A 27,298-nucleotide genomic window follows, 5' to 3' on the forward strand; every position below is an offset into this window, starting at 1 on the left:
CCACGTCTACCACTTTCAAGATCCATCAAAGAACCCCATGTCTCTTCAGTCTCTAATGAGGCTAAAATTTGGTTAAACTAACCCCAGAGATTCTTGTAAGGTCACAAGTCAAAACCCGGAACCTATCTTCGGCAGCTAGGCGTCTGGTAATGATCCAGAACATGCACATTTCTGGTACGTTGGCCTTCCTCCATTGAAATGATTCCTCAGTTCATTGGGCTGGAAGGGCGTGGAGCCCTGCTTTTGTCTTCTTTCTGTACTGAATTCACGATAAGGTGTTAGGACACTTGACTCACCTTTTGTTGCTTCACTTTTCTGACTTACAGAAATGAAGTTTCAGTGTTTTACAGTCACCAGCAAGAGGTCAGCTGGTTTGAGGATGTCATCTGTTTCCTGCTGGGATGCTGATTCATCCAGCAGATCCTTCTGACTTCAAACCCTGTGTTCTACCCACTCTGCTCGACTCCCTTCTAGGGCTTCCTGTGGCTTTTGCCATGTATCACTTCTCTGTTCCCTGAACTATTGAGGAAATTCTAAGAGTGTGAGTGGACTGTCTAAAACCACCAAGCTAATAAGTACCGAGTCAGGAAGCCTCGCCTGTGAACCTCCTATGCCTTGGAGTCTGTCTACTGCTACGTTGCATTTATTTCCAAAAAGGCCTCAAGAGAAAAGGTGTGCTTTAAACATACTTATCTTTTTTCTCATTAAACATTACAATTTTGTAGAAAAACACTGCATTCTTAAATCAGGATGTGGGTGTGAATCTATGTTCTACTCAGATTCATTATTAGTTTCAAGAATTTGGGCATATAACCATTCTCAATGCCCATTTATTCATCTTTTAAAAAGTTATAATAGTTTAATATTGCCTCATCTGTTGATTGCTGGAATCAAATGGAATGCTGTAAGACAAATGAATGTGGTAAAGTATGAAACAGAAGTAAGGAATAATAAAACCGTGTTTTCCCGAAAATAAAACTTAGCCAGACAATCAGCTCTAATGCGTCTTTTGGAGCAAAAATTAATATAAAACCTGGTCTTATTTTACTACAATATAAGACTGGGCATAATATAATATAGTATAGTATAGTATAGTATAGTACAGTACAGTACAATACAATATAATATAATATAATGCCAGGTCTTATATAATATAATGTAATATAAGACCGGGTCTTATATTAATTTTTGCTCCAAAAGACACATTACAGCTGATTGTCTGGCTAGGTCTTATTTTTGGGGAAACACGGTAGTAAAAAAAAAAAACACGTGGAGATGCCGTACTTGTCTTTGTTAGGCAAGTAGCACCAGAGTATTTGGGGAAAGCAATTTAAAAATTCTGGAGTAAACCATGTGGCAGAGTATCTGAAAATAAAAAAAAAATGTAGAAATACGATGGGAAGATTTGGTCAAAGCTGGTGGTAGTACTAAGTTTCTTGCAATGGTTCTAAACTAGAGGTTATTTGGCATTGTCTGGAGAGAGTTTTGGCTGTCACAACTTGCGGGGGAGGGTGCTACTGACATCTAGTGGGTAAAGACCAGGGATGTCGCTAGACATCCTGCAGTGCGTAAAATGACCCTTGACATCAAGGAATTATCTGGGCCAACATTTCATTAGTGTTAAAGTTGAAAAATCCTGGCTTGTTAGAAGTGCCATGAGTTCAAAAACTCTATCTTGTGTATTCCTGTGCACTAGTATCTAGCACTGTACTTGGCACAAAGTAGACACCCAATATATATGTCCGTTGAATAAACAGGTGAGTGAATGAACACCTACACAGAACCAGATAATGCAAGTTAGATCTAATTCACATTGCCAGTGGGAATCTCAGTTCCTCTAGGTATCCCCTCAGTTTACTCTTCTATCTTCTTTTCTGCCCTGTTGAAGCTTCTTCCCTTTCTTTCCTTCATCCAACATCAGGCAAGAATGCAACTAGTCTATCAAATCTGAGAATGCCTAGGAGCAATAAGTAATGCTTAGAAGACACAAGCACTGCAAGACCTTTTCCAGGTCCCCCCTTCGAACCGCTCCATTCCAGCCAGACAGTAATCATAGTAAATAAGTGGATTCACTCTTGTTCCTTCACTGAGCATGAACAGGTAGGACCAACCAAAAGCACATGTTTCCTGCAAATGTCGTACGAGAACAGTTCGATTATGCTTTTAAAAAGACACATCTTGGGCCATGAAATAGAAATTAGGTGGAGGTGAGAAAATGGAAAATGAAGGCGTTTTGTTCTGAGAGCGCAGGTATTATCTGTTCATCACTGTATCTTCCAAACCTCGTGCAGTGCCTGGCACACGGTCGGTGTCCTTAAACATTTGATGAATAGAAAGATAACCTGCTGAAGTCAGTGTTCTAACTCTTTCCTCAAATTTGGCCCCAATTAATAAAAAAATTGTCTCAACCATTCAGTTTCATAGAAAGGCAATTTGAATGCCATAAGTTTTGAAAAATTGTATATATTTTCCTCCCTTATGGAGATCCAAAGCTAGATAAATATATATGGGTTCATCACTGACAGGTGGAAATAAATATAGTGAATTAAAAGTCCTTGCAGTAATAAATCATATCAGACACAAATGTTCTTAAAGCCACATTTTATCAGAACTAAAATAAGTCTAAAATATTTGTCATATGGTCACCAGAAAGTCTACACTGAGATAATGTGCAGTCATTTGGGTGGAATTAAAAATTCCATTAACAGGACTAAAGAAGTCACATGGGAACTTTCAACAGAAGCCTCTTATGCTCAACACTTCAGTCCCACAAAGGATCGTGACTATCCACTTATATTAGCCAACCCTAAGTTCCACAGAGAACTGATTGCCCTGTGTTGGGAATAAGCTTTCCAGAAACTGTAGTGGAATGTATTTGAGGTTACTCCAGAACAATTTTCCATCACCACTTTTGGCTAGAATCTGTGTTAAAATATGATCACTGTAAAACATATTAATTATGCAGATCCACTAGTCTGCAGAGGAGAGAGACTGAGGTGTTTCCATTTTCAACTCATTCCTAATCTTTAAACATTTAAAGACACACCAATGACCAAGAGCCTCTTCTACAGGATTGAATACTTCATGTGCCCATTCCAGGCTCAAAATCTTCACTGATTCCATTTTCTTATATAGATATGGAACAGGATCACCAGCTCTATTTGTACACCAGCTGAGAATGTTTGATAAATTCAAGACTAGTCCAACACTTATTATGTCTTAATACCAGCTGCTTTCTTCATACTTAATAGATCATTTTTTAGCTTTTACTCATCAACATGTTTAAGCACACACATCCATAGCCAAAGAAAAGGCAGAAGGAAACAGAGGTAAGACGAAGTACAATCTCTACTGCTATTTATTTTGGACTTGGTCACCTCTCTGAAGAAAGCTGTATCTTGTAGATGGAGACTGAAATGTGATGCACTTTATAAAATTGTCTCCACATTTAGTTTTGTGGGATAACCTATATTTGATGAGCACTGTGGCTGAGCACAACATATTTCATTAAAGCAAAAGTGCTCATTTTATGATTCACTATTTTTAGAACTCTCACAAATACTGTTGGGAAAGCAGATTGATTTAAATTCCTTTTTCCTGACTGGCTCTAATACCACACTTTCTGATTAAGCCGCCCAATTATTATTTTAAAAGCAATAAAAAGAGGTACTAGAGAATCAATAAGTTACCAACCTTGCCTCTGACAAAAATGACTACCATTTTGGAAATACACTTTATTGTCTACTGGGCGCTGAACTCTTTTTAATTAACTGGGTGTCTACACGAGGGGTAGCTCAAAAGCTACTGCTTGTTAGACACAGCAGATCACACCAAGAAATCCATATTGTGTCAACACATCAAAACTTGACTCTTTAAGCTCCCAATTTGTGGTGGGCTGTTTTTGTTTGATTGTTCATTCGTTTTTTTTGTTTTTTGTTTGTTTGTTTTGTTTTGAATTTCCTCTGGTGTTTGGTGAAAGCAAGGGTATCCTGAGCTAGGTGCTATCATCTAGGAACATTTTCATCACTCATACATAATCTTTTCTCTCTTAGTGAAGGGAAGAAATGGCAGCATTTCACAGACCTTGTAATTGGTGTGTCCTGCCTCTAGTCTGAAAACAGCTAGTTGAGGAGAAATTTTAAACATATTGATTCCATGTCAGTTGCATTTTCCCCTTATCTGAATTTTATTGGCTTAAATAGATTTCAAATGGGGCGCTCAGTGCTCAGGTGCAAAAGAATGCACTTGGGACTCTGAATTTCAACTTTGTCACGCTTCTCAGCATGCTTATCGGCAGCTGTGTTCATTTTGTAATTACCCAGGTGGTGTAGATGCTTTGCAATATTCTACCTGAAGTGCCACCTCAGCCCTTTGCAGCTAGCCAAAGAGTGAAAGAAAATCAGGCTGGGAGTGAACAAAATGGAGGTGAGAATTCTACAAAGTTCTCCACAAATAAATCAATTCAATTGCAACTGCGTTTTATATTTTGCCTCAATGACAAACCAGATACCTTGAGATATTGATATCTCTAAGTTATTGTTGCATCATTATTTTTACCCTATATTCAAAAAATTGAAAGTCCAAGCAATGGGTTTCTTTTGATCAATTGCAAAAGCTGCCTTAATTTAGCCACTTCTGCATATACTCTTCCTAGGCTGGCCCCCTTTGGTCATAGCCACAGCTTCATAGCTGTACAAGTTGAGTGAAAATAAAACACACATTCTCCCGTTTCAAACACATAATTAGCTTGGAGTCATAAAAGCACAGTCTGAAAAGGAGGTTATGTACCGTCAGAAGGGGGATAAACACCAACGAAAATGTGGTGTGTTTGTGTAAGCCCCTGCAAATCATTCCAGCATAGGAGTTGGTTGTAGATTATTCTGATGAAGTAAATCCCTGACAGAAGGGAGAGATGAAAAGGATGCCTTTGGAATAAGCCTACCTCGTTGAGTTTCATTGTCATCACTGTGTGGCATCAAGCAAGTTGCATACTCGCCCTAGGTCTCCATTTTATCATCTGTAAACTGGGGAGATAACACTATTGCCCTCATGGAATGGTGGTGAAGATGAAAGAAACTGTGCCACGTAAAATGCTTAGCACAGTGCCAGGCATACAGTAGGTACTTCTAAGTGAAAATGACAGTCGCAGTCTTCATTTTGCTAAAATGAATAAGTGATCTGATTGTGAAATTTAAAAATCCCTTTATTATTCTCCCCAGCATGGCACAGATTTTTATTCCTTGGAATAGATTACAACAATTTTTTGGCTATGGCATTCTGGATTTTTCCAAAGGAATGCTTTTAAAGACTGCACACTAACCCGAAGTCCAACTAAGGGTCCTCAGGTGTCCCATTGTCCTTCCTATGTCACTGGGTCCGAACATACCAGGAGCCCTAACACTTCTGTCAGCTGGCAACCTGGAGAAAAAGACGGATGCTAGCCCCGCAGGATGCCGTCCCCCTCCCGTTTCCATTAATGCATATTCCTGAACAGCCTTGGATGATGGTAAACACCCTAACAACTTTGTACATAACCTGCTACAACGGCCATGAAAAGAGAATGATGACAAAACCTATTAAGGGATGTGGAATAGGGAAGAGGAATGTTTAGCGCTGTTGAATTCACTTTGCAGTCATTGCCAAAAGCCAAAGGATAAAAGTTTTATGTGTTTTTCTCAACAAACTATCTGCTAAGGAACACTTTGTTCCAGGGAGGTTTACAGCATCTAAGGCTGTTGTTAGGAACACGCTTATTGTGACCAGTAGTGAGGCAATATAATAACTTCATGTGGCTTTGGAGGATTTGCCTCTTTTCGAGGCTGAACTAGATTCATCAAAATTCTGTTTGTCAGAACAAATAGTTTCATTGTGGCATGCAAAGAATGTGTGAAGGGAGGAATGCCCAAAAGGAAGTAGAGGTGAGGATGAGTGCATTACCAGACACATTACTATTTCCGGGAGCTGCCCTTAGATTACTTCAGGATCTGAAAAATTGCTATTCTGAAAAAGATTGTAAGCCTAAGAGGTCCAGGCATTCGTGATATTCCCAACTTTACTTTCAAACTCTCTGAAAAACATGTTGTCAGGCCTCTTCCTTCCCATTCAAAGGTGCCTTTGACTTTCATTATATATAAATATACAATAGAAATATATTCTCTAGTTTATTTCACCATGAAAACTATTATGCAGATTTGTTGACTGTGTAACAAAAGAAGAGATTAAAGCATCAGTCTGTTTCCATTAGAGCAATTACTTAATTACCTGATCATCTCTGTCTAGGATCATTATATTAATAGACTTTCTCCCAGGTTTCTGAATTAACAATAAAGAATTCAGACCCTCTAATACTGTCCAGAAAAAAGAAAAAAGCACTTAACCAGGTAATGCATTTAAAAATCATTATTAGCAGTGGTGACCAGATCATCATTTTGCACTATTTTGAATTTAATAACAGCAACTTTCCTCTTCATCCGCTTCAGATATAGAAACACGAGAGCCAGAGCTGGGCATTTGACAGATGGTGGCACAAATGCACAGTGCAAAGAAAGAAGAGAAGCAACAGCCACTTGTGATTGTATCTTTTCACAGAATGCTGGAGAGATTTACTTTAATGGACTGAATACTTTTCATAAATTCAGTTCTTTTAAAGGTGCACACATCCAGTCTTAGAGAAGACTCATCTCATTCATTCTACCTTGGCATGAGACCTGATGAAATTAACACACCCCTTTCTGCACAGCACACAATATTTAGTAGCTATCTATGGAGTTTAACAAATTCTTACTCTGATACTGACGAAGAAACTTTAATTAAAATGGTAAGAAGGTTGCAGCACAGTGAATATATTTAAGATAGTAAACTCTTCAAAGGAGGGGGGGAGGGTGGTAGGGTAGAATAAAGCCAAATATAAGTTTGCTTAAATAGTTTCCTTACTATGTTAAAAGATACCCGACACATCCTTCAACAACTAAGGCAAGCATTGTGCTATCACAGAGCACAGCCTTTTCGGTTTAAACATACGAATACAAGAAAGCAAAGTAAAAAAAAAAAAAAATGTCATAACCAAAGATTGAACAGTGATATGGGAAAGAAAAGTGACTCTACAGCCCAAATGTATCTAATACACACACACACACACACACACACACACACACACACACACACACACACACACACACACACAGATAGCTGTAAATCAAGAGAGAAAAACTTACCGGAGCAAATATCACCATACACATTTACAAAAGAATTGATAATCCAACTTCCCTCTCCTGAAAGAAAATAGAGGTTGTCTCATACTAAAAATAAAGCTTCTCTGTCCACAGCACCAGCCACTTGTCCCTCTTTTTTATGAAGCAAAGGAGGAGAACAAGAAAATCAATGAGGAGGGAAAGTGGGATGTTATACCAATCAGGTAGCAGCTTCTGCCTTATTTGCAGAGAGATGGCAAAACGGTCATGTTATTAGACAGTGACAACCCACAGCCGAAGTGCAGCAACCTGACACTTCCCTCTGGTGAGAGGCTGCCTGCTTGGAGGGGAGGTGGTTACCCTGATGATGAGCTCCCACCCTTAGCTCTTCGCTCACAACTGCAAGTGCAGGGCTGCTTTGCTCAAGCAGGCTGCATCTGAAGAGAGCACCCTCTTCTTACTCTGTGCGCCCCCTCCTTCCTCAAACACTGCCCTTCAACACAAACTGAGAAATAAAATGGAGCCAGGGTTTTGTGTGTTGGATGTGCGGGTGGGAAGTGATGGCTATATTAAATCCTTGTGAATAGATTTGCATAGATTAGGTAAATGTCTATGTTTGTTTTTAAAAAATTGCCCTCTTTTTTATGGAAATGCCTGGATGTTATGCACGAGCCCCATTTGGGAAATGTGTACACCACCCGTAAATAATCACTAGGGTGAAGGGAAGGGAAGGCAGGCTTTGGGGGCTGTGGCAACTGCGGAAGGGACAAATTACAACTTGGTTGCTCATTCCTTGCAAGAGTGTTACTTAAAGCCTTCTCCTGAAAAATCTTCAAATTGAATAGGTTTCAGAGGTTTAATGTGACCTGGCTCTGCTTTTTCTACAAATGAGCCTCCTCAGGAAGGCATTGAGCTTGATTCATTCAAGGGGCTGAAATTGGGGCATCCTGAAGCAACATGTTTTGGGGGGATTGGCACCGAATTCATGGAGAGGCTGCCCACAGGTTACATGCTCTCCTCACACTGGCTTCCTGGGGGCAATTGTTCAGCGCTCTGTACCATACAAAAGTGGAAGTAAGCTGTAGGCCTCTTCCCCTCAGATTCCCCGTTTCAAGACCCCGCTGGATACGGGAATAGTGTTAGGTTGGCCCAGCGGTGTCTGCTTTACCTTCTGTGCAGTTGGTAATGGCCCAGCTGAAAACTCACCTTGGCTGGCCATGCTTTTTATTTATGGTTATTAATTCAAAATCTGTCCTGAGTCTTTCTTTGGGTCCCTCTCTCTGTCTCTTTGTCTCTCTGTCTCTCTCTATCACACACACGCAGATATACCACCCCTCCCCCTCCGCACACACCAATTATTACCATCACCATCACCTTCCTTACTCTCTTTCTCCATACACATAGTAATAGCTCAGTGGGGTAGGGGAGAAAGGGAGTTTGGGGTACCAAACAAACAAATAAACAAACAAAATATAAGGAGCCAGGCCACCTGAGGTCTAACCTTGCCCTGCACTTACTAGTCATATGATTTGGGGCGTCCCTTAAAGTCTCTAAGTCCTAGTTTGTCCTCTGTAAAATGAGCATACTAACACCTCATAGAACTATTGGCGGGGAGGTGCGGGGGAAAATAAAAGATGACTAAGGCAGTGCTTTCAAACCCACACTGCACACATGCAATCCAGCTCCTGGCTCTGATCCTCCCGCTGCCTTTCTCCTCCTCCTGTGATCTGCTTGTTCCTCACACGTAACTCCTCAGGGTCCTTACCAAAGTTTCAGACTATTTATACCCTGTGGCCCCTTTGAAATTCTGACAGAAACCTTATTGCCCTCTACCCCGCCCACTGCCACCCTTCCCCTGCCTAGTGAAAAATCACTGCATTTCAAAGAGAGAAGTTACTCAGGGAGTAAATTAAGAAGTTACTCACAGATGAAGCAGAAAAAAGGGGCTGAGAACCACCAGGTATTGAAGAGTAGTCAGCCCTCAGTAAGCATTTGCTGAATAAATGAATGCGGGACTCACGGAAGGAAGAGTGTCCTAGTGTCCCTGTGCTGAGGGCCACAGTTCTTGCCAGTGGCTGGTAATGCACAGTGTTGGAGCAGAGTTCAAAAGGCAGCAGTCCCAACCACGCACCCATAGGGGAGAGCCATATTAATAGTTTCTTCTGGGTAAGGTGACTCATTCACATCGGTTCTAAATGTTAAGAGCCCCATTTCAAGCAACAGCAAAAAATTTTGTCTTCCACATAATAATAGTGAACATTTCTTGAATATGTGTTCTGTGCCAGCTATAGTCTAAGTGTTTCTTCTCTCTCTCTCTCTCTCTCTCTCTCTCTCTCTCTCTCTCTCTCTCTCTCTCTCTCTCTCTTCTTGTTGGTATAAGTGAATTACCTTATGTGGGTGTCCCAAAACTAGGAAGAGTTACTGTTTTTATTCCAGTTTACCAAGGAGGAAACCAAGACCGAAAGAATTAAATTATCCAAAGGTACACAGTCAGTCAATAACCGGTAAAGCCAAGATTTGAACTTAGCTGGATACCAGGCTCCAAGCTGTTAACCACTGTGCTCTAGAGGCCACGTGATGATACTTACCCTTTTATTTATCCAGCTGACAGGGTACCAGTAATCCACAATTGGATATGTGGACCCTGCAGTAACTCAACAGCATTTCCCACTGTGTGGATTCACACCATAGAGCCTGGAAACCCCCTGGGTAGACAATGCCCATGCCCGGGCTCTGCTGCCTCCTTACGGCCTTAGGCACCTTATATAACACTCGGGCAGGTAGGGGGTGTGAGGTTCAGACTTCAGATTGCCTGCGGCCTGCTCAAGGACTCTGAGTGTGCCCCTTAATTTGTCCATGGTTCAGTTTTTTCCATGTTTAAATAGAAGGGCTTCCACTGAATAATCTCAAAAGGGCATTTTGGGTCAACTTTGACTAGATAGTTTCTAAGACTGATCTGTTGGTTGGGTTAGCTTTTCTGGACTCATATTTTGTTACAGATAAAGTGTTAACATTTTCTATATCTTCCCTGCTACCACCCTACCATCATCTGCCACCCGAGCCACTGAATAGAACCCAATATAGGTCTCCCTTATCCCTATAAATCATTCTCTGTATTACTCTTATCCCTATAAATCATTCTCTGTATGTTATTCAAATTGAGCTACTACTTAAACTATAAATGAGATCACATCACTCATCTGAGAAATATATTTCAATAGTTGTCCAGGAGGCTTAAAGTAAAACTCAAACTCTTTACCATGTCTTCTCAGCCTTATGTGATTGGCTCCCATCTACCTTTCCCTTGTTTTCTAATTCCAACCCTCTCCCTCCCTACTCTTCAGCCACACTGGTCTTCTTTCTATGCCTTCACACTTGCTTTTCCTTCATCCTGGAACGTTCTGTCCTCAGGTCTTTGCCTGCTGTCTCTTCCTTTGCCCTTCAGTTCTTAATGATACTGCCTGCTCTTCCCTGACCACCTAACTGAAAACCCTTTATCCTTTATGTCCCCAGTCCTCCCTTTCACATTAGCCTGTATTTTGTTGATGTTGTGGGTGGAGGCACTGTGTGTGTGTGTGTGTGTGTGTGTGTCTGTGTGTGTGTGAGATGTGGGTTTTATTTTTTTTCACTTCTCATTGCCAGATATGTTCTTGCTTATTTACTTATTCGTTTAATGATTGCTTATCTTCCTTCACTAGAAGATAACCTCTATGAAAGTAGGAAGCTGATTGGTTTTGCGTAACACCGTATCTGCAATGTTTAAGAGAATACTTGGCACACTGTAGGAGCTTAATCACATCTCATGAATGAAGGAATCAGTCAACATGAGAACAAGTTAAGCTGGAGACAGAGGCAAAGAAACCTACGTTTATTAAAGGACCTTAGCCTTGAAGTGCAGGGCTGGTGAATAAGGGTGACTGATCCATTCATATTAAAGATGCAGACTGTTTTTACTTCCTTATTCAAGGAACATTCGTGAAAGGTTGCAGATCTCAGTAGCCTATTGATTTAAATGGAGACCATGTCAAAGATAGTAGGGGCCTCCTTTTGCAAGTCATACTGACCAGATATTTTAGAGGAGCTTGGGTTCCCTGGGTTCAGTTCACCTAGGCCCACGTAGAACAGCTGATATTTGGATACTTGACTGTACACATTTGTCTTTAGAGAGCAAATGGTTTTGTCAGCTAGTCACTTAGGTGGTCTGTACCTTTGTTTATCAGAGAGTTCAGACAGTTGGCTACCACTCTAACATGCCATTGGAACTGATAAGAATAAAGCCATATGCCATTATTTGATAGTCCTTGTTTGAAAAATGGTATTTCCATTAAGCCTTAAAAATAACATTTGTCCATTATTAGACTATTAAAAATAGAAGTAAAGTGTTTTCTAAATTGAGTATTTATAGAGAAGGTTAAGTAGATTAAAATAATCTCTGAAAACCTTATTAGCAATGCTAATTTCCAATATGGTCAGAACTTCAATTCTGATCTTTCAACCGAGCATGGTCGTCAGACAACTTCAAATGAAATTCATAATTTCTCTGAGCGGAAAAGCTCATCTCCCCTTCGGTGGACACACCTCCTGGCATATGCAGCAGTTCCTTATCCTTACAGCTTCTATTCCTAAACATGTGGCTTCTCACAAGGGGTCCTTTTAGGCCTGTCTGCTTCAGGGCTAGACAGTGGGAGGCCTAGCTTTCTAAGCATTTGGCAAACACTGAGAGGAAAATTCCAGCACCATGAGCATCTCTCTGTTGCTATGGGGGAAGGGAAGTAATTGAAGAGAAGATCACTCGGGCCATACTAATATCTAAGTGACCAAGAGAGTTAGCTAAGGTTCTTCCATTTGCTGCAAAAACAATTTCCAATCTTCCAAGCTATAGCAACGAGAGCACTTACATTCAATCCACTTATGGAACGAGCTTGAAATCTTTAATGGTGCCTTCCTTACTCTGCCTGAGCACAGCTCCTAGCAAGAGTAAAATGCAATTTATTTTGACATGGGTAGGTAGGATATATAGAGTCAGGGCAGAACTTTCTCGACCTCGTGCTTATATTTCTTTCATAGGAGAATGAGTTATTTTTCTCCAACTCTGTTTCTCTTCCTTTTCAAATACCTCATGAGATAAAATAATACCAGTATCATGTGAACATGTATTAGGTCATTAGCTTTTCTCAGTAGAGTTCAAGGCTGACTGAAAGAAGCTGAACATAGAGGGGTTTGTGGAAACAAGAAAAGCTAAAAAAAATATAGTGGAACAAATTTGAGGAGTGTTAGGATATTTGGGTGGAAATGTAGGCCCACCTGGGAAAAAAGGAGATGACATGATAGCTGAAACAGCAAATAAAAGATGTGCAAGACACATTCTCTGAAGTCCATGAGTCTAAGCTCTTCAAGCACAGGATAATATCTTATTCATCTCTGAATCCTCAGTCCAAAGCAATGTGCCTGGCACGGAGCAGCCAAGCAAAGGTGATTTGCTGACTGAGGGATAGAAGCATTTGGGGGCAGAATATGGATGGTTAAAGGCACTTTCCTTCAGCACACCTTGTGATGGAGAGCTTCTGTTGGTCCCTCAAGATGCCCTTTCTCACCTACTCTGTGTCCCAAAGGTTGACCTAAATGGACCAGATGGATGAGCACCTTTCTCCCCCGAGGCATCTCAATGGGAAATACTGCAAATGCAAACTACTGCCAGGAGATGAGAGGGTGGGAGAGATGGAGGTCTGGGTACTTGGTCCCTCCTGAAGAAGGTCTCTTGGTCCCTCCTGAAGAGTCTGTAGATCAGTTGCATCCCGCTAGCAAAGGCCACAGGTGCTGTGAAGTTGCCTTCTCCATACAGTTTCTCTGTCTCCCCCAAATTCCTCTTTCAGGGCTGGGATGGTAGAAGCTCCTCTCAGGTACTATCCCCAAGGTACTGGACATGCACCATGCCTTTGTGCTTTACTTAAACTCTGCCCACTCCCCCTTTTAATCTGTCCCTTTTCATATCCCCTCAATTATTCAAGTCTGAGTGTGCCAGTTCTTTCTACCTGAAACCTGACTATATAAACAAGTGGATTTGAGTCCCAGTTCTGTCCCTTACTCCTTATGTAGTCTTGTCACATGCCCTCCCTAATAAAAATGGGTACTTGGGTACTTGTAAGTAATGCATACAGATGGCTAAGTATATAGCAGATATCCAACATATAATAATAATGGTAATAATTATAACTTGATAGTGATACTCTGCCAGCTTGTTTGCTTTAGAGAGATGATGTGTGGCTCTTTCATTTCTCCTCTAGAGGGAAAAGCTTGTCATATTTTAGAAAGGAAAGGAAAAGTCATCTCCTGTTCAGAAAGATTTAGCCAATTTCCTCCACTTGATGATGGAGGATAGCAAAGACATTGAGGCATATGACTTAAAGTGAATAAATATTGTTGAAAAGCCTTTTGAGTGTTGGCATTTCTGAATATTCACAGTGCACTTGATCCAGTCAGCCTATAGAGCAGGTCTATGGGAAGTTGCTTGTTTCTGACACATGGCGGTAGGCAAATTATGGATTCCCGGATGTCCATCCATGATCCCCTAGACCTCCAGAATTATAATAACTCCAGAATTATCAGGTACTGGTTAACCTTCTGCTTTCGTTCCTGCTCTAATTAAGTATTGCAAATCACTGGAAGGCAGAATCCCTTTAGAAACTCCCTCAATATTCCAGAATGGTTTTGACTCTGGCAAGAAAGGGACTTGGGTTTTATATATCACAGCAAAGCTTACTTGGAGGCCCATGTTCTCGATAGAGAAGGACAGTTCTCAAATCCATGAGAACTTTGTTAATCTCCTATGTGAAAAGACAGTCATTCATTAGCCTAAACTTTTAGTTTAACGATCGTTTAGGGAGTATGTGCTATATGCCAGGCATGTGCTAAGTTCTATGGTACAGAGGAAAAGACAAACATGGTCCCTGCCCCAGAGGAACTTAGGATGTTTCTGATTTATTTGTATAAGGTAGGAACCTACCAGGGCCTGGTGTATAAATAATGCTCACTACATATTTCTTGAATTATCAAATGAATAATGCTGAATTACTATGATATATTTCTCAATTACAAAAGTAAATGTGAACATATTGGCCTACCATCACAATTCTTAAAATGTAAAACATGACCATAAAATAAATATTTGGGTACAATTTTTATGTGTATTAGAATATGGATGGCATATTCAAATGACCGAACTATCTCAAGTCACAATATAATTATGAAAATTTAAACTGAACACAAGGAATTCCATGGAAATGTTCCTTGGCACACAAAAGAGGTGGGAAGATGGTGCTGGGGCTCCGCCCCCTTCTCTGTTTCAACCCATTCCACTCCACTCCACTGTTTGCTATTCTATACCCCAGGCTTCTGTACGTGCTTGCACTTGAAAAAAAAGTTTTATGTCTCAAATGAAAAAGTATAGAGAATCATTAATCTAATGGAGAACTTTGGCAATTGTCATTTCCTGCAGTGAATCTCTCTGATACCAACAACGATTCTAACATTCATTCCTGGGTATTCACCTAAGCTCTGTCCATGCATTATCTCATTTGATTATTATTCAACCCAGTGATATAGAATCTATTGTTATTTTCATTTTACAAATGAGGAAGCTAAGTTTAGTGCAGTTCAGTAAGTTTCCCCAAAATAAAAAGAGTTAGAACTAGGGTTTGAACCTAGGTTGTCTGACTCCAAAGTCCAGGCTATAAATCTCCATATTACTAGCTTTGCTGATCTGTGCAAGTTTAGCAGATACAAGGTCTGACTGACCTTATACTTACTGGAAAGCAAAAATGATGATATATTTCATTGCATAATTTTTGGTGATTACATCTGCTCTTCTGGTATAGGGGATTAAAAGTGATCCCACCATAAATCTCTGAGCAGCAGAATCATTCCTCCTGCTATCTTGCATGGTTCCCAATATTGCTTTGCATACAGTAGGTACTAAATAAATATTTGCTAAATAATTAAAGAAGAGAAAATGAATGAACTTTACTAAGCCCACATTCATAATTCTAATGAGAAATAACAGACATAGCTCTCTGCTTTCCTCCTATCATTTTTATAATACATAGGGCTCTATCAGCAAGTAGACAGCTTATAAGTTTGGCTGTTTCTGACACGTTTCTTAAAGCCTGGTGTGGAACCTGAGATGAACAGTTGTTGCAGTGATTAAGGATTAAGACTTTATATCAGAAAGAATCCCTGAGATCTATTTTTCACATGAATTTTGGTAGCATTATAATGAGAGTAAAAGAAGAAACACACGGAGATCGTTTTCAATAATCTTGCCCAGTATACTGAGAAATGAATATTAAATTAGATGAAGAGCTACATGACTTTTTCATTGATCATTTCTCCATGAAAGGAGGTGTCATATCCAACTGTATATACGTCTGCAACCTGATTAGCCTTTCTAACTTCAATTTCTTCACCTGGAAAATGGGAATGATAAGGCCGATTTGTATAAATAACACACAGAAGCCTGGTGGTAATTATAACAACACGAGTGATATGCATTCTCTCTCCCTGAGACTTAAGGCAAGATAGATTTAAGAATCAAACACTTGCAAAATGGCCTTCTGGTTTGTCTTTCCACCAAATCGAGTTAAAACCCCTCTGTTACACAAACATGCCTCCAAAACCCAGACCATATTACAGCTCTTAATAAAACAGGGCATAGGAAGGAAAGAGGATGAAAGTCTGTTTCCTCCCATATAGTTTACAAACTACAGAACTTTTAAAACATGTGAGTGTCTTTATGGAGCTCCCAGGACTCTAATCATAGTCTATTTGGTTGTGAGTCCATCTGAAAGCATTCTCCCGACTCTGCACCCACCTTACTACCCCAGCCCCAGTCTTCGGGGTGTGTATGGACGTGATGCTGTGCCCTAAGAGAACGGAGCTGGTCAAAGAACCTGGGGCACTGTTTTTATTTGAGAGCTTATGAAATCTTTGAAAAACCTCTCTCTTTTGCCTGAGTTACATCTTATGCCAGAGGTGTCTTAATCCAGAGGTGTCTCTGGATTCCTATGATAATGGATTTGATCATTTGGCTTAAAGCAAATAAATCTTTATTGGTCAATGAAATCTGTTTAACCAATCTATTTGGCCAATAAAATCTTCTACAATTTTACTAACCAAAAAAAAAAAAAGAATCCCTCCTGTCTGGGGGATGCTTCCTGCATTCTTCATTCACATTTTTCCAACCCCTTGCATTCAGGGCCACAAAGAAAGGTGCTGCAGCCCTGGCTATCTCACAGGGCAACTGTGATGCTAACAAGAGACTGTTCCTGCAAAAGTCCTTTGAGGAATGAAATTTACAATACCAAACAAAGTTCCTGTTAGTTTCTCTACTCAGTGTGTCCCTCCGTAAAGATAAGACACACTATTCTTTCCCCGATCGTTGGTTATTTATTACTACAGGCCTGCTTAGAACAGTTCAAAATGTCATGTGCACTCACACAGAGAGAAACCAGTTTTCTTATTCAGCTGTGTATCTATTTTTAAAATAGAATCCTTTACCCGTGTCTCCCTTAAAATGTTAGTTCCTTCTTAAACCATCCCAAGTTGTTAAATGATACAAATTAAAGGAGTGAATCTGAAGAACAGGACACTCTGATATTTCCAGAATGTCACTATCTCACTGCCAAGACCAACCCTTTTCCTCTTATCTCTATAAAAGTGTGGAGACAGCAGCTCCCTGTAAAATGCTAGAACACGACTTGGTCTGGCATTAGTTATAGTACAAGGAGAGTGAGCCTTAGACCCTATATAGAATATAAAAAAGCCACCCTTTTTGACATGACACCACAGTCAATGCTCTGTGGATCAACGGCTCTTAGCAGCGTAGTTCTCAATCCGGGCTGCAAATCCTGGGGATCAAAGCCACTTCGCAGCATGTTTCTCAAACCTGGCTACATGTCCGAATCACTTGGGCAGCTTATAAGAAACGTGGAATTCCAGTTCCAAAGCCAGATCACCTGAATCATAAGCCAGGAGGGTTCGCAGCTCCCTCCTCTCACTGTGAGTCTGAGAGGACATGAGTGTTAGGGCATCTCTGCACAGAGCGTGAAGCCAGTGCTTGGATTAAGTTATTGTCAACAAGGCCACCATAGCTTATCACAGAGAGTGAGTTCCATATTCCACAGACTCTGAGTAAGAAGAAGATTCCCATCTAAAGAGAGAGAGGCTGCCTTCTGGAATCTGTGCCGTGGTAGAAGGTAGAAGGTAGAAGATGAGTAATGAGCCATGTGCCCACCTCTCCTTCTCACACCTCTGTTGTGTCTTAGGTCTCCCTCTTCTAGTACGCATGCTCTCACAAAAACAAGAGGAGAAACCAATATCAATATAATGACAGCAATGACCATGGTGATATTTATATGACAGGCCCTTGTCTAAACACTGGATATGAATCAACTCATTTCATCCTCCTTAAAATACAACCAACTGAAAAAAATCAAAGGCCAAAGATCAATAGAAATGTTCCTTGAACCACTTTCTAGAATCAGCCTGGACTCTGTTCTCTTGCCTCAAACCAGCCCCAACTCTTTCCATGTCAGCTCATCAACTCTGCTTCCCTGTGTATCACCAGTAGCTCTCGTCCATTGTCCTCCCCAACAAGGTTCTTCCTGGGACAAGGATGTGAGCACTAGTAGTTTATTGAGAAACTGATTCCAGCAAGGGAGTGGGGGATTGAGATAGAGAAGAGAAGGAAGCTAACAAAGGAAGCATTAATGAGCAGGTCAGCATGAGGTGCAGGAAGCTCGTGCACTTATCCTCCAACCACTTTCCCTTACTGGCTCCTGCAAGCAGTAAATCCCCTGGGTTTCCTGCCTATACTGCTTGACAGCCTTAGGTCCTCAGGTTGAGCTCCAGTCCCAGCAGAAGGATCTTGGCACATCCTTGGCAGCGACCACCGCAACAGCTTTGAAAAGCCTACGTCACAATCAGGAAAGGAAACCAAAGGGAAGAAGGAAACCATAATTTTTTAATGAGGGTTCCAAGGAAAGATTATGTTAGTTCTGACTCTGCTTCTCCTGCATGATTTTTTTCTTTGTATTTGTTTTGTTTTTAATGGGCTTGGTGATTTATGTAACAGATCAGGCTTCTCTCTCCAGCCATTTGCTCTGCCCCTTTGCTTATGCTATTTCCTCCAACAGAATGCATTCAATTTTCTTCTTGGATAACCATGACCCTACTTGTTCTTCAAAAACCAAGGAAATTGCCATTGCCATCCATTTTAGTTTTTTCTTATATTATCCATTATTTCCTTCTCTCTGGGTCATAGTTCGCCATCTTCAGTTTGTCTTCTCCTTTTAACTCAATATTTTACAAGTGATAAATGCTGAAAAACTGGATAGATAGACCACTTCTAAATACAATAGCCCCCCTTATCCATGATTTCACTTTCCGCAGTTTCAGTTATCCATTGGTCAACTGTGGTACAAAAATATGAAATGGAAAATTCCAGAAATAATTCATAAGTTTTAAGTTGCACACCGTTCTGAGTAGTGTGATGAAATCTCACGCCATCCACTCTGTCACACCCAGGAAATGACTCATCCCCTTGTCCAGCATCTCCCCCCCCACCATTAGTCACTTAGTAGCTGTGTCAGTTATCACATCGACCGTCATGCTATGACAGTGCTTGTGTTCAAGTCACCATTATTTAACTTAATAATTGGTCCCCAAACACAAGAGTACTGATGCCAGCAATTTGGATATACCGAAGAGAAGCCATAAAGTGCTTTCTTTCAGTGAAAGGGTGAGTACAGTACAATAAGATATTTTGAGAGAGACCACATTCACATAACTTTTATTACGGTATATTGCTATAATTGTTCTATGTTACTATTATTAGTTATTTTTGTTAATCTCTTACTGTGCATAATTTATAAATTAAACTTTATCATAACTATGTGTACATAGGAAAAAACAGTATATATAGGGTTTGGTACTATCTCTGGTTTCAGGAATCCACTAGGGGTCTAATATAAATCTCTTTATATTAGCCCCCCTAAGCCCCCGTGGATAAAGGGGGAACTAATAAAAACAGATTTTAATTATTTAACTTCAAACCTTGGACATACAGCTGTGGAAAGAGTATCTTGTTCCTCCTCGCACATTTTAAAAATTCTGTTAGTTCATTCAGTGGTATTGATTTTTAGTGTTTTCCTCTCCTTCATAAGTGCCATACCACTATTTGACTGTAATGAGGGCTCAAATATGTTTCATTAGAGGGGTGGTACAGGTGGTACAAGTGAGTTGACAAATCTACTAGGAACTAGCATTATTGAAAACAGAGAACGAAATAGAGACGTTTAATTGGCTTTGCTGGGCAGGGGCAACAATTTCACAAAACATCCTTTAATTTTTGGAAGCAAATCTCTACGTTTTCTTTGTTGAAAAGTTTCTTTCCCTGTTGGGGATTTGTTATTTGGTTTTTGAACTCCTACTCATCCTTCAACACCCAGCTCACTTGTCACCCCCTCTGTAAAGAGGAAAAAAAGAAGGAAGCTGACATTTATGGAGCACTTACTCTTTTACAGCCCTGTGTAAGGTACTCTACTTACGTTCTTTTATTTTATTTCCCCAGAAATATCCCCGAGGAATTAGCCCCATTTTTCGGGGAAAAAATGTGGAGCTAACAAAAACCTAGCTAATATGTGATGAAATAAGATTTGAATCTACATCTCTCAGATAGCAGAGTACACATACTTTCTACTAGTCCTTACCTATGATTCTTTACATAATAAACTTGTTTAAAGTACATTATGTCCTCACTTGTGGTCCTAAGATATCATCACAATAAATCTGTTAGTTGGATATTATCAACCACGTTTACAGGGACAGAGTGGTCTGGTGGCTCTTTTTCTTCCTCCATTTTTGGTTCTTCCATAGTGGTTGACATGTCTCAGTTAGAGTATTTGTCTTAATATTTCACAATCACATGCTTATATATCTATCTTCCAAACAAGAATATAATTTCCAGGAGGACAGGGTTTCTGTCATTGTGTGTGTGTGTGTGTGTGTGTGTGTGTGCACACATCCTCAGTGCACAAATGAATGAATGGATGAATGGTGTGAAATGAATGAACAAACAAATTCACCCTATATCCTAAAATATAATGTAAAAAAAAAAAAAATCAATGCTTTGAAACAGTCCATAATTTATTTGACAAACTAACTTTAGACAAAATTGGGTTATGGATGCTTAATGTCCTGAGCACAGTTTGCCCATCTAGAACATATTTTTTCATTCGGGTCATTCATAGCTTTATCTCCTTGACACCTAGCAATGTGCCAAGGCTTTGGATTCCAACAATCGGGCTCTTATCTATCCCTGGATATAGGCAAGAGTAGGGAAATCATTAGACAAAGGATGTGTCACCAAGCTTTGTGTACTAAAAGTTATCATGTTTCCCCGAAAATAAGACCGGGTCTTATATTAAGTTTTGCTCCTAAAGATGCATTAGGGCTTATGTTCAGGGGCTGTCATCCTGAAAAACCATGCTAGAACTTATTTTCCGGTTAGGTCTTATTTTCAGGGGAACACGGTATGAACTGACTTAGTGGCCCCGGGACCTTAATCACTCTTACTTTACAAATAGTCTTAATACATTTGTTTTCTCTAAGATGACAACATATTAGAAGAAGCCAAGTAAAACGGAACAAGCTATCAGAGACAGGCACACTTAGAGTCCATGAGAGAAGAACAAGCACAGAAACAATAAAAAGAGCATCGGGACAGCCAGATGGCTCAGTTAGTTAGAGCACGAGCTCTGAACAACAGAGTGGCCAGTTTGATTACCACATGTGTCATTGAACTGGGCACCCTCCACAACTAGTTTGGATCTGAGCCACTGGTGGGTGACCAGTTGTCTCAGCGGTTAGAGCGTGGTGCTCATAACACCAAGGTCACTGGTTCGAGTCCCACATGGGCCAGTGAGATGCACCCTCCACAACTAGATTGAAAAAAACAACTTGACTTGGAGCTGAGCTGAGCCCCCCCCACAACTAGATTGAAAAACAACGACTTGACATCCTGGAAAAATACACTGTTCCCCAATATTCCCCAATTGGGGGAAAAAGGCATCAATGAGAACTTGAAAGCATACCAGTCTCAGAAAATTTTATACAAAGAAACCCTGCTTTGCTCACTGGGCTCTGCGGAGGCCACTGCGTTATGACAAAGAATGATATTGTCAAAACGATTAAAATGTTTTCTATTGATGTTATTTTAAAACACAAGGACATAGACAACTTATACTTTTAAAAAATGACTTCTACTCAAAATAGTTACAATCCTTTTTTTAAAAATACAACTAAAATTTTGGTTCTTAAATGGGCAAAACTTCAACTACCAGAAATCATGGCTGTTAAGAAAGAATGGTTCCCTGTCACAATGGCTATCATCATTAAATCAACAAACAACAAGTGCTAGTGTGGATGTGGAGAAAAGGGAACCCTTGTGCACTGTTGGTGGGATTGCTAATTGGTGCAGCCACTTTGGAAAACAGTAAAACTTAAAAATAGTACTACCTTATGACCCAGCAATTCCACTTCTGGGTATTTATCTGAAGAAATCCAAAACACTAACTCAAAAAATAGATATGCACCCCTATGTTCATTGCAGCACTATTTACAAATAGCCAAGGTATAGAAGCAACCTAAATGCCCATCAGTAGATGATTAGATAAAAAAGAAGTGGTACATTTCTACCATGGAATATGACTCGGTCCTAAAAAAGAATAAAATGTTACCATTTGTGAGACCATGGACGGACCTAAAGAGAATTATGCTAAGTGAAATAAGTCAGACTGAGACAAATACCATATAATCTCACTTATATGTAGAATCTAAGGAACAGAACTAACGCAAAAAGTAACATAAATAAATAACAGAAAGAGACTCAAAGATACAGAAAACAAACTGATGGTTGACAGATGGGAGGAAGATATGGGGGGGCTGCATAAAAAAGGTGATGGGATTAAGAAGTACAAACTGGTAGTTACAAAATAGTCACAGGGATGTAAAGCACAGCATAGGGAATATAGTCAATAACACTATAATAACTGTGCATAGTGCCAGGTGAGTACTAATCGGGGGATAACTTCATAAATTATGTAAATATCTAATCACTATGCTACACATCTGAAACTAATATACAATAACATTGAATGTCAACTGTAATTGAAAATTAAAACAAATTTCTTTTAAACAAAGAATTGTTCCCTAGGGATGTCGGAGATTGCAAGTGCTAGAGCCCTGAGATGGTGCCAGCCCTGGTAATATTCAGAGTGTGCAGAAGTGCTAAGAATCATTGGGTATTTCACAGCTAAATTCCACTTGAGATCTAAGGCCACTGGATATATCTTAGAGAATTACTTAGCTTTAGCAATTTGAGGATCTTTCCACTGTTATCCACCTGCACGCACTACAGAAGGACATGCTGGTTTACGATATGCAAATTATTGATACAGTTCTCTCAGTATAGTGAGTAGTAAAGTTTTTGATCTTATTCTCACTATGACTTTCCTTACTATTTTTTTTTTGCTTTCAAGCATTGTCTGTTGCACCAACAATGTTATAGCTCCCTACGTGAAATAATAAAGATGAAAAGGAAAAATACCCACAGACCTAATACCCCTCGCTTTGCCAACACAGCAGTTCTTTTGCATTTTTATATGACTCCCAGTTCTTGTTTATACATGTGGTACATCAATTACACAGAAAGAAAAAAAAAGACCCTCATTCCTTTTCCTGTACCCACCCTTATTCAATGTGACTGTGTAGCTCTTCTTACACAAGAAGCAGAGTCTATTTCTGCACTCCTGAACCTGGGCTCACCTTATATTTGCTTTGGCCAATAGAATGCTGAAGAAGTGAATTTTTGCCTGTTCTAAGTCCAGGTCGCAAATTGCCTTGCAGTTCCCACTCTCTTTCTTGTAACTTTTCTAAACAAGCTTGTGAATAAGCCCAGACTAGCCTGCTGAATGACACTGAAAGACACGGTGTAGTCACCTCCATAGTCCAGCCAACAGCTAACAGAGCACTAAACATATCAGTGCGGGCCATCTAGACTAGCATCTGGCTGACTGGACAGCTAACTACAGACACACGAGCAAAGCCCAGCTGATGATCAGCAAGTCTATTTATCCACAGAGAAATAACAAATGTCTACCGTTTTAAGCACGGAGTTTTACGTGGCTTGTCAGCACCAACAGCTGACAAAACATGCGTGCATACAGTTGACTTAGTGGTAATCATGTTATAAAGCATGCTGTTTAATGGCTACCTAATATATCATACAGCAGATATACCATAACTTATCTAAATGTTCCCTCTGTTCTTAGATATTTAACTTGTCTACAACCAACACAAGCAACACTCCTGGAGCACCCAGCTCAGGTGACCAGGGAGACTATGCCACTACATAAGGCCACTCTACTAAGACTGGAAGACATAGCAGCCCTACCTAAGACATAGAAACAAACACAGGGAAGCAGCCAAAATGGGGACACAAAGAAACACGTCCCAAATGAAACAACAGACCAAAGCTCCAGAAAAAGAACTAAACAAAATCAGACAAGCAATCTACCAGATGCAGAGTTCAAAACACTGGTTATAAGGATGCTCAATGATCTCAGGGAGAACTTCAACAGAGAGATAGGAAACATGAAAATGGAGATAGAAAACATAAAAAAGAACCGGTCAGAAATGAAGAATACAATAACTGAAATGAAGAATACATTAGAGGGAATCAACAGCAGATTAGATGAAACAGAAGATTAAATCAGTGTTTTAGAAGAGAAGATACCAAAAAAACACCCAACCAGAATAGCAAAAAGAAAAAAGAATCCAAAAAAAATTAGGATAGTTTAAAGGGGCCTCTGGGACAATGTTAAGCATACCAACATTCACATCATAGGAGTACCAGAAGGAGAAGAGAAAGAGCAAGGAATTGAAAACCTATTTGAAGAAATAATGATGGAAAACTTCCCTAACCTGGTGAAAGAAACTGACATACAAGCCCAGGAAGCCCAGAGTGCCAAACAAGATGAACCCAAAGAGACATCATAATTAACACCAAGACACATCATAATTAAAATGCCAAAAGTTAAAGACAAAGAGAGAATCTTAAAAGCAGCAAGAGAAAACTAGTTATTTACCTACCAGGGAGCTCCCACAGACTGTCAGCTGATTTCCCAACAGAAACTTTGCAGGCCAGAAGAGATTGACACAAAATATTCAATATGATGAAAAGCAAGGTCCTACAACCAAGATTACTCTACCCAGTGAAGTTATCATTTAGAATTGAAGGACAGGTAAAGAGCTTCCCAGACAAGAAAAAAGCTAAGGGAATTCATCACCACCAAACCAGTATTACAACAAATATTAAAGGGATTTCTTTAAGAAGAAAAAAGATAAGAAATATGAATAATAAAATGGCAATAACTACGCATCTGTCAACAATTACTTTCAATATAAATGGATTAAATGTTCCAATCAAAAGACATAGAAGAGCTGAATTGATAAGAAAACAAGACCCTTTCATACTCATATGCTGCCTACAAGAGACTCACTTCAGATCAAAAGACACACACAGACTGAAAGAAAGGGATGGGGGAAGTTACTTTATGAAAATGGAAATGAAAAAAATAAGCTGGAGTAGCAATACTTAGACAAAATAGACTTTAAAACAAAGGCTCTAACAGGAGACAAAGAAGGACCCACTAAAACCACTTCTGGGTATTTATCCAAAGAAACCCCAAGCACTACTTTGAAGGGGCATGTTCATCTATAAGTTCATTGCAGCATTGTTTACAATGGCCAAGATGTGGAGGCAGCCTGGGTGTCTATCAATGGATGAAACAGGAGATGGTACATATATACAATGGAATACTACTCAGCCAAAAAATAATTAAACCTTGCCATCTGCAACAACATGAATGGACCTAGAGGGTATTGTGCTGAGTGGAGTAAGTCAGACAGAGAAAGACAAATGTCATGTGATTTCACTTTTATGTGAAATCTAGAGAACAGGATAAATGAACAAACAAAAGTGAAACAAACTTATAGATACAGAGGACATTGTGGGGTGGGGCTTGGGGAGGAAGAGTGAAAAGGGGGAGTGGATTAAGAGGTATTATACAATTGGTAGCTACAAAATACTCATGGGGATGTAGAGTACAGCATGGGGAATATAGTCAGTAGCATTGTAATAACTGTATGGTGTCAGATGGGTACTGGATTTACTGGGGTGATCACTTCATAAGTTAAATAAATGTCTAATCATTGTTACACCTGAAACTAATATAATATTGTATGTCAACTGTAATTTAAAAATGAAAAATAAAAATAAATATCCTTAGCAAAAAAACTAATGAACCAATATTAATATATTATTACTAACTAAAGTTCATACTTTATTCTAATTTCCATAGTTTTGAACCTCATGTCCTTTAACACAGATGTTGTCATAATGAACAATCATTTTGCAACTTGCTTTCTTTAGGTATTAAACTTTTGAGATGTATGTTGATATATAGAGAGACCTAATTCCTTCATTTATAAACTCCTGCATGGTGTTTCATTTTATGAATATGCTATGTTTATACATTTTCTGATGATTTAAGTTCTCAATTTTTTTACTGCAACAAAGTACAATGAACAGCCTTATGTTTATTCTTGGTGGAGATAAGTGAGTTGCTCTGCAATGCATACCTAGCAGTGGAGTTCCTGGGTCTTAATATATGGCCCTACTCAACTTTCTTTCTAGGTATGCCCGAATTTCTGTCCAGGTCAGACCCCTGCCCCAGCACTATATGTGTGTTTCAGTTATGCCACATTATTGCTTATGTTTGTTACTTTTAGACTTTCAATAATTTGTCAACCTGATGGATGAATTATTTTTCTCTTAATTTACAACTTTATTGAGGCATAGTTGATGTATAGTTATTTGCATATATTTAATGTGTACAAGTTTATGAATTTTGAGAGATGTATATATATCAGTTGAACCAGCACCGCAATCAAAATACTGAATGTTTCCATCATGCCCAATTGTTTCCTCATATTTCTTTGCAAATCATCTGCCAACTTCTGACCCCAGGTGTGGTAAACAGAATTCTAAGATGGCTCTTAAGTTTCCCACCAGCAGATTATACACATCCTGTGTAATCCTCTTATCTTGAATGTGAATGGGATCTGTGTATACAAGGGGAAAGCACATCATGATTAGGTTACATTATCTGGCAAGGTGAAGAGGTTTTACAAATGTATGTAGGTCCCTAATCAATTGACTTAAGGTCCCTAATCAAGTTGATTCACTTGATTAAGTTCATCAAAGGAAGGTCATCCCAAATGGGCCTGATCTAATCATGTGAGCCCTTTAAAAAAGGTTCCAAAGGTCAGAGACAGACATCACAAAGATTTGAAAAAGCAGACAAATTCTCCTGCTGGCCTTGAAAAACCAAACTGACATGTTGCAGAGAATAGCACATGCCTGCAGAGTTTAGGGCCTTAATCCTACAGCTGCAAGGAACTGAATTCTGCCAACAACCAAAGAAATTGAAAGAGGACCCAGAGCCTCTGAAGAGTTTGCAGCCCTGATTTCAGCCTGAACAGATAATCCAGCTAATCTTGCCCCATGGAGATTGTGAGATTGTGAATTGCTTTAGGTCTCTGAGCTTGTTGTATGTTACCATGTATCAGTAGAAAATAAATACACTAGATAATACTTGATCTGCTGTGTTTCACCATAAATTAGTTTGCACTTGCTAGATTTTTAAAATAAATGTCATCATACAGTATATATTTTATTTTTGGTCTGGAGTTTTTCACTCAGAATAATGATTATTGAGATTCATCCATGTTGTGTATCAGTACTTAGTTTCTTTTTATTCAGTGTATGGATATACGACATATTCGTACATTAATCTTTTGATGAACATTTAGGTGGTTTCCAGGTTTTGGGCAATTACAAATAAAACCACAGGTGTTTGTGTGGACATATATTTTCATTTCTTTTATTTTAATCTGAATTTTCCTGATTACCAGTAAGACTGATTATCTTT

The 27,298-nt window shown here is 39.5% G+C and overlaps 1 protein-coding gene across 2 annotated transcripts in view; it reads right to left on the reverse strand.

The window, feature by feature from the left end:
* The window catches only part of SYNPR (synaptoporin), a 296,011-nt gene that overhangs the window by 150,679 nt on the left and 118,034 nt on the right, over positions 1–27,298 (reverse strand). The window contains exon 1 of one of the 2 annotated variants that reach the window (XM_081072257.1): positions 7,215–7,486. The exons of the other annotated variant lie outside the window; for it this stretch is intronic. Within the exon in view, the coding sequence (XP_080928383.1) occupies positions 7,215–7,238 (24 nt within the window). The 5' untranslated portion in view covers positions 7,239–7,486. Of the gene's footprint in view, positions 1–7,214; positions 7,487–27,298 lie in introns of those variants that run through there. 2 annotated transcript variants of the gene reach the window in all.

This window comes from Rhinolophus hipposideros (assembly GCF_964194185.1).
Source record: "Rhinolophus hipposideros genome assembly, chromosome: 14".
In the NCBI taxonomy this organism is placed as follows: Eukaryota; Metazoa; Chordata; class Mammalia; order Chiroptera; family Rhinolophidae; genus Rhinolophus; species Rhinolophus hipposideros.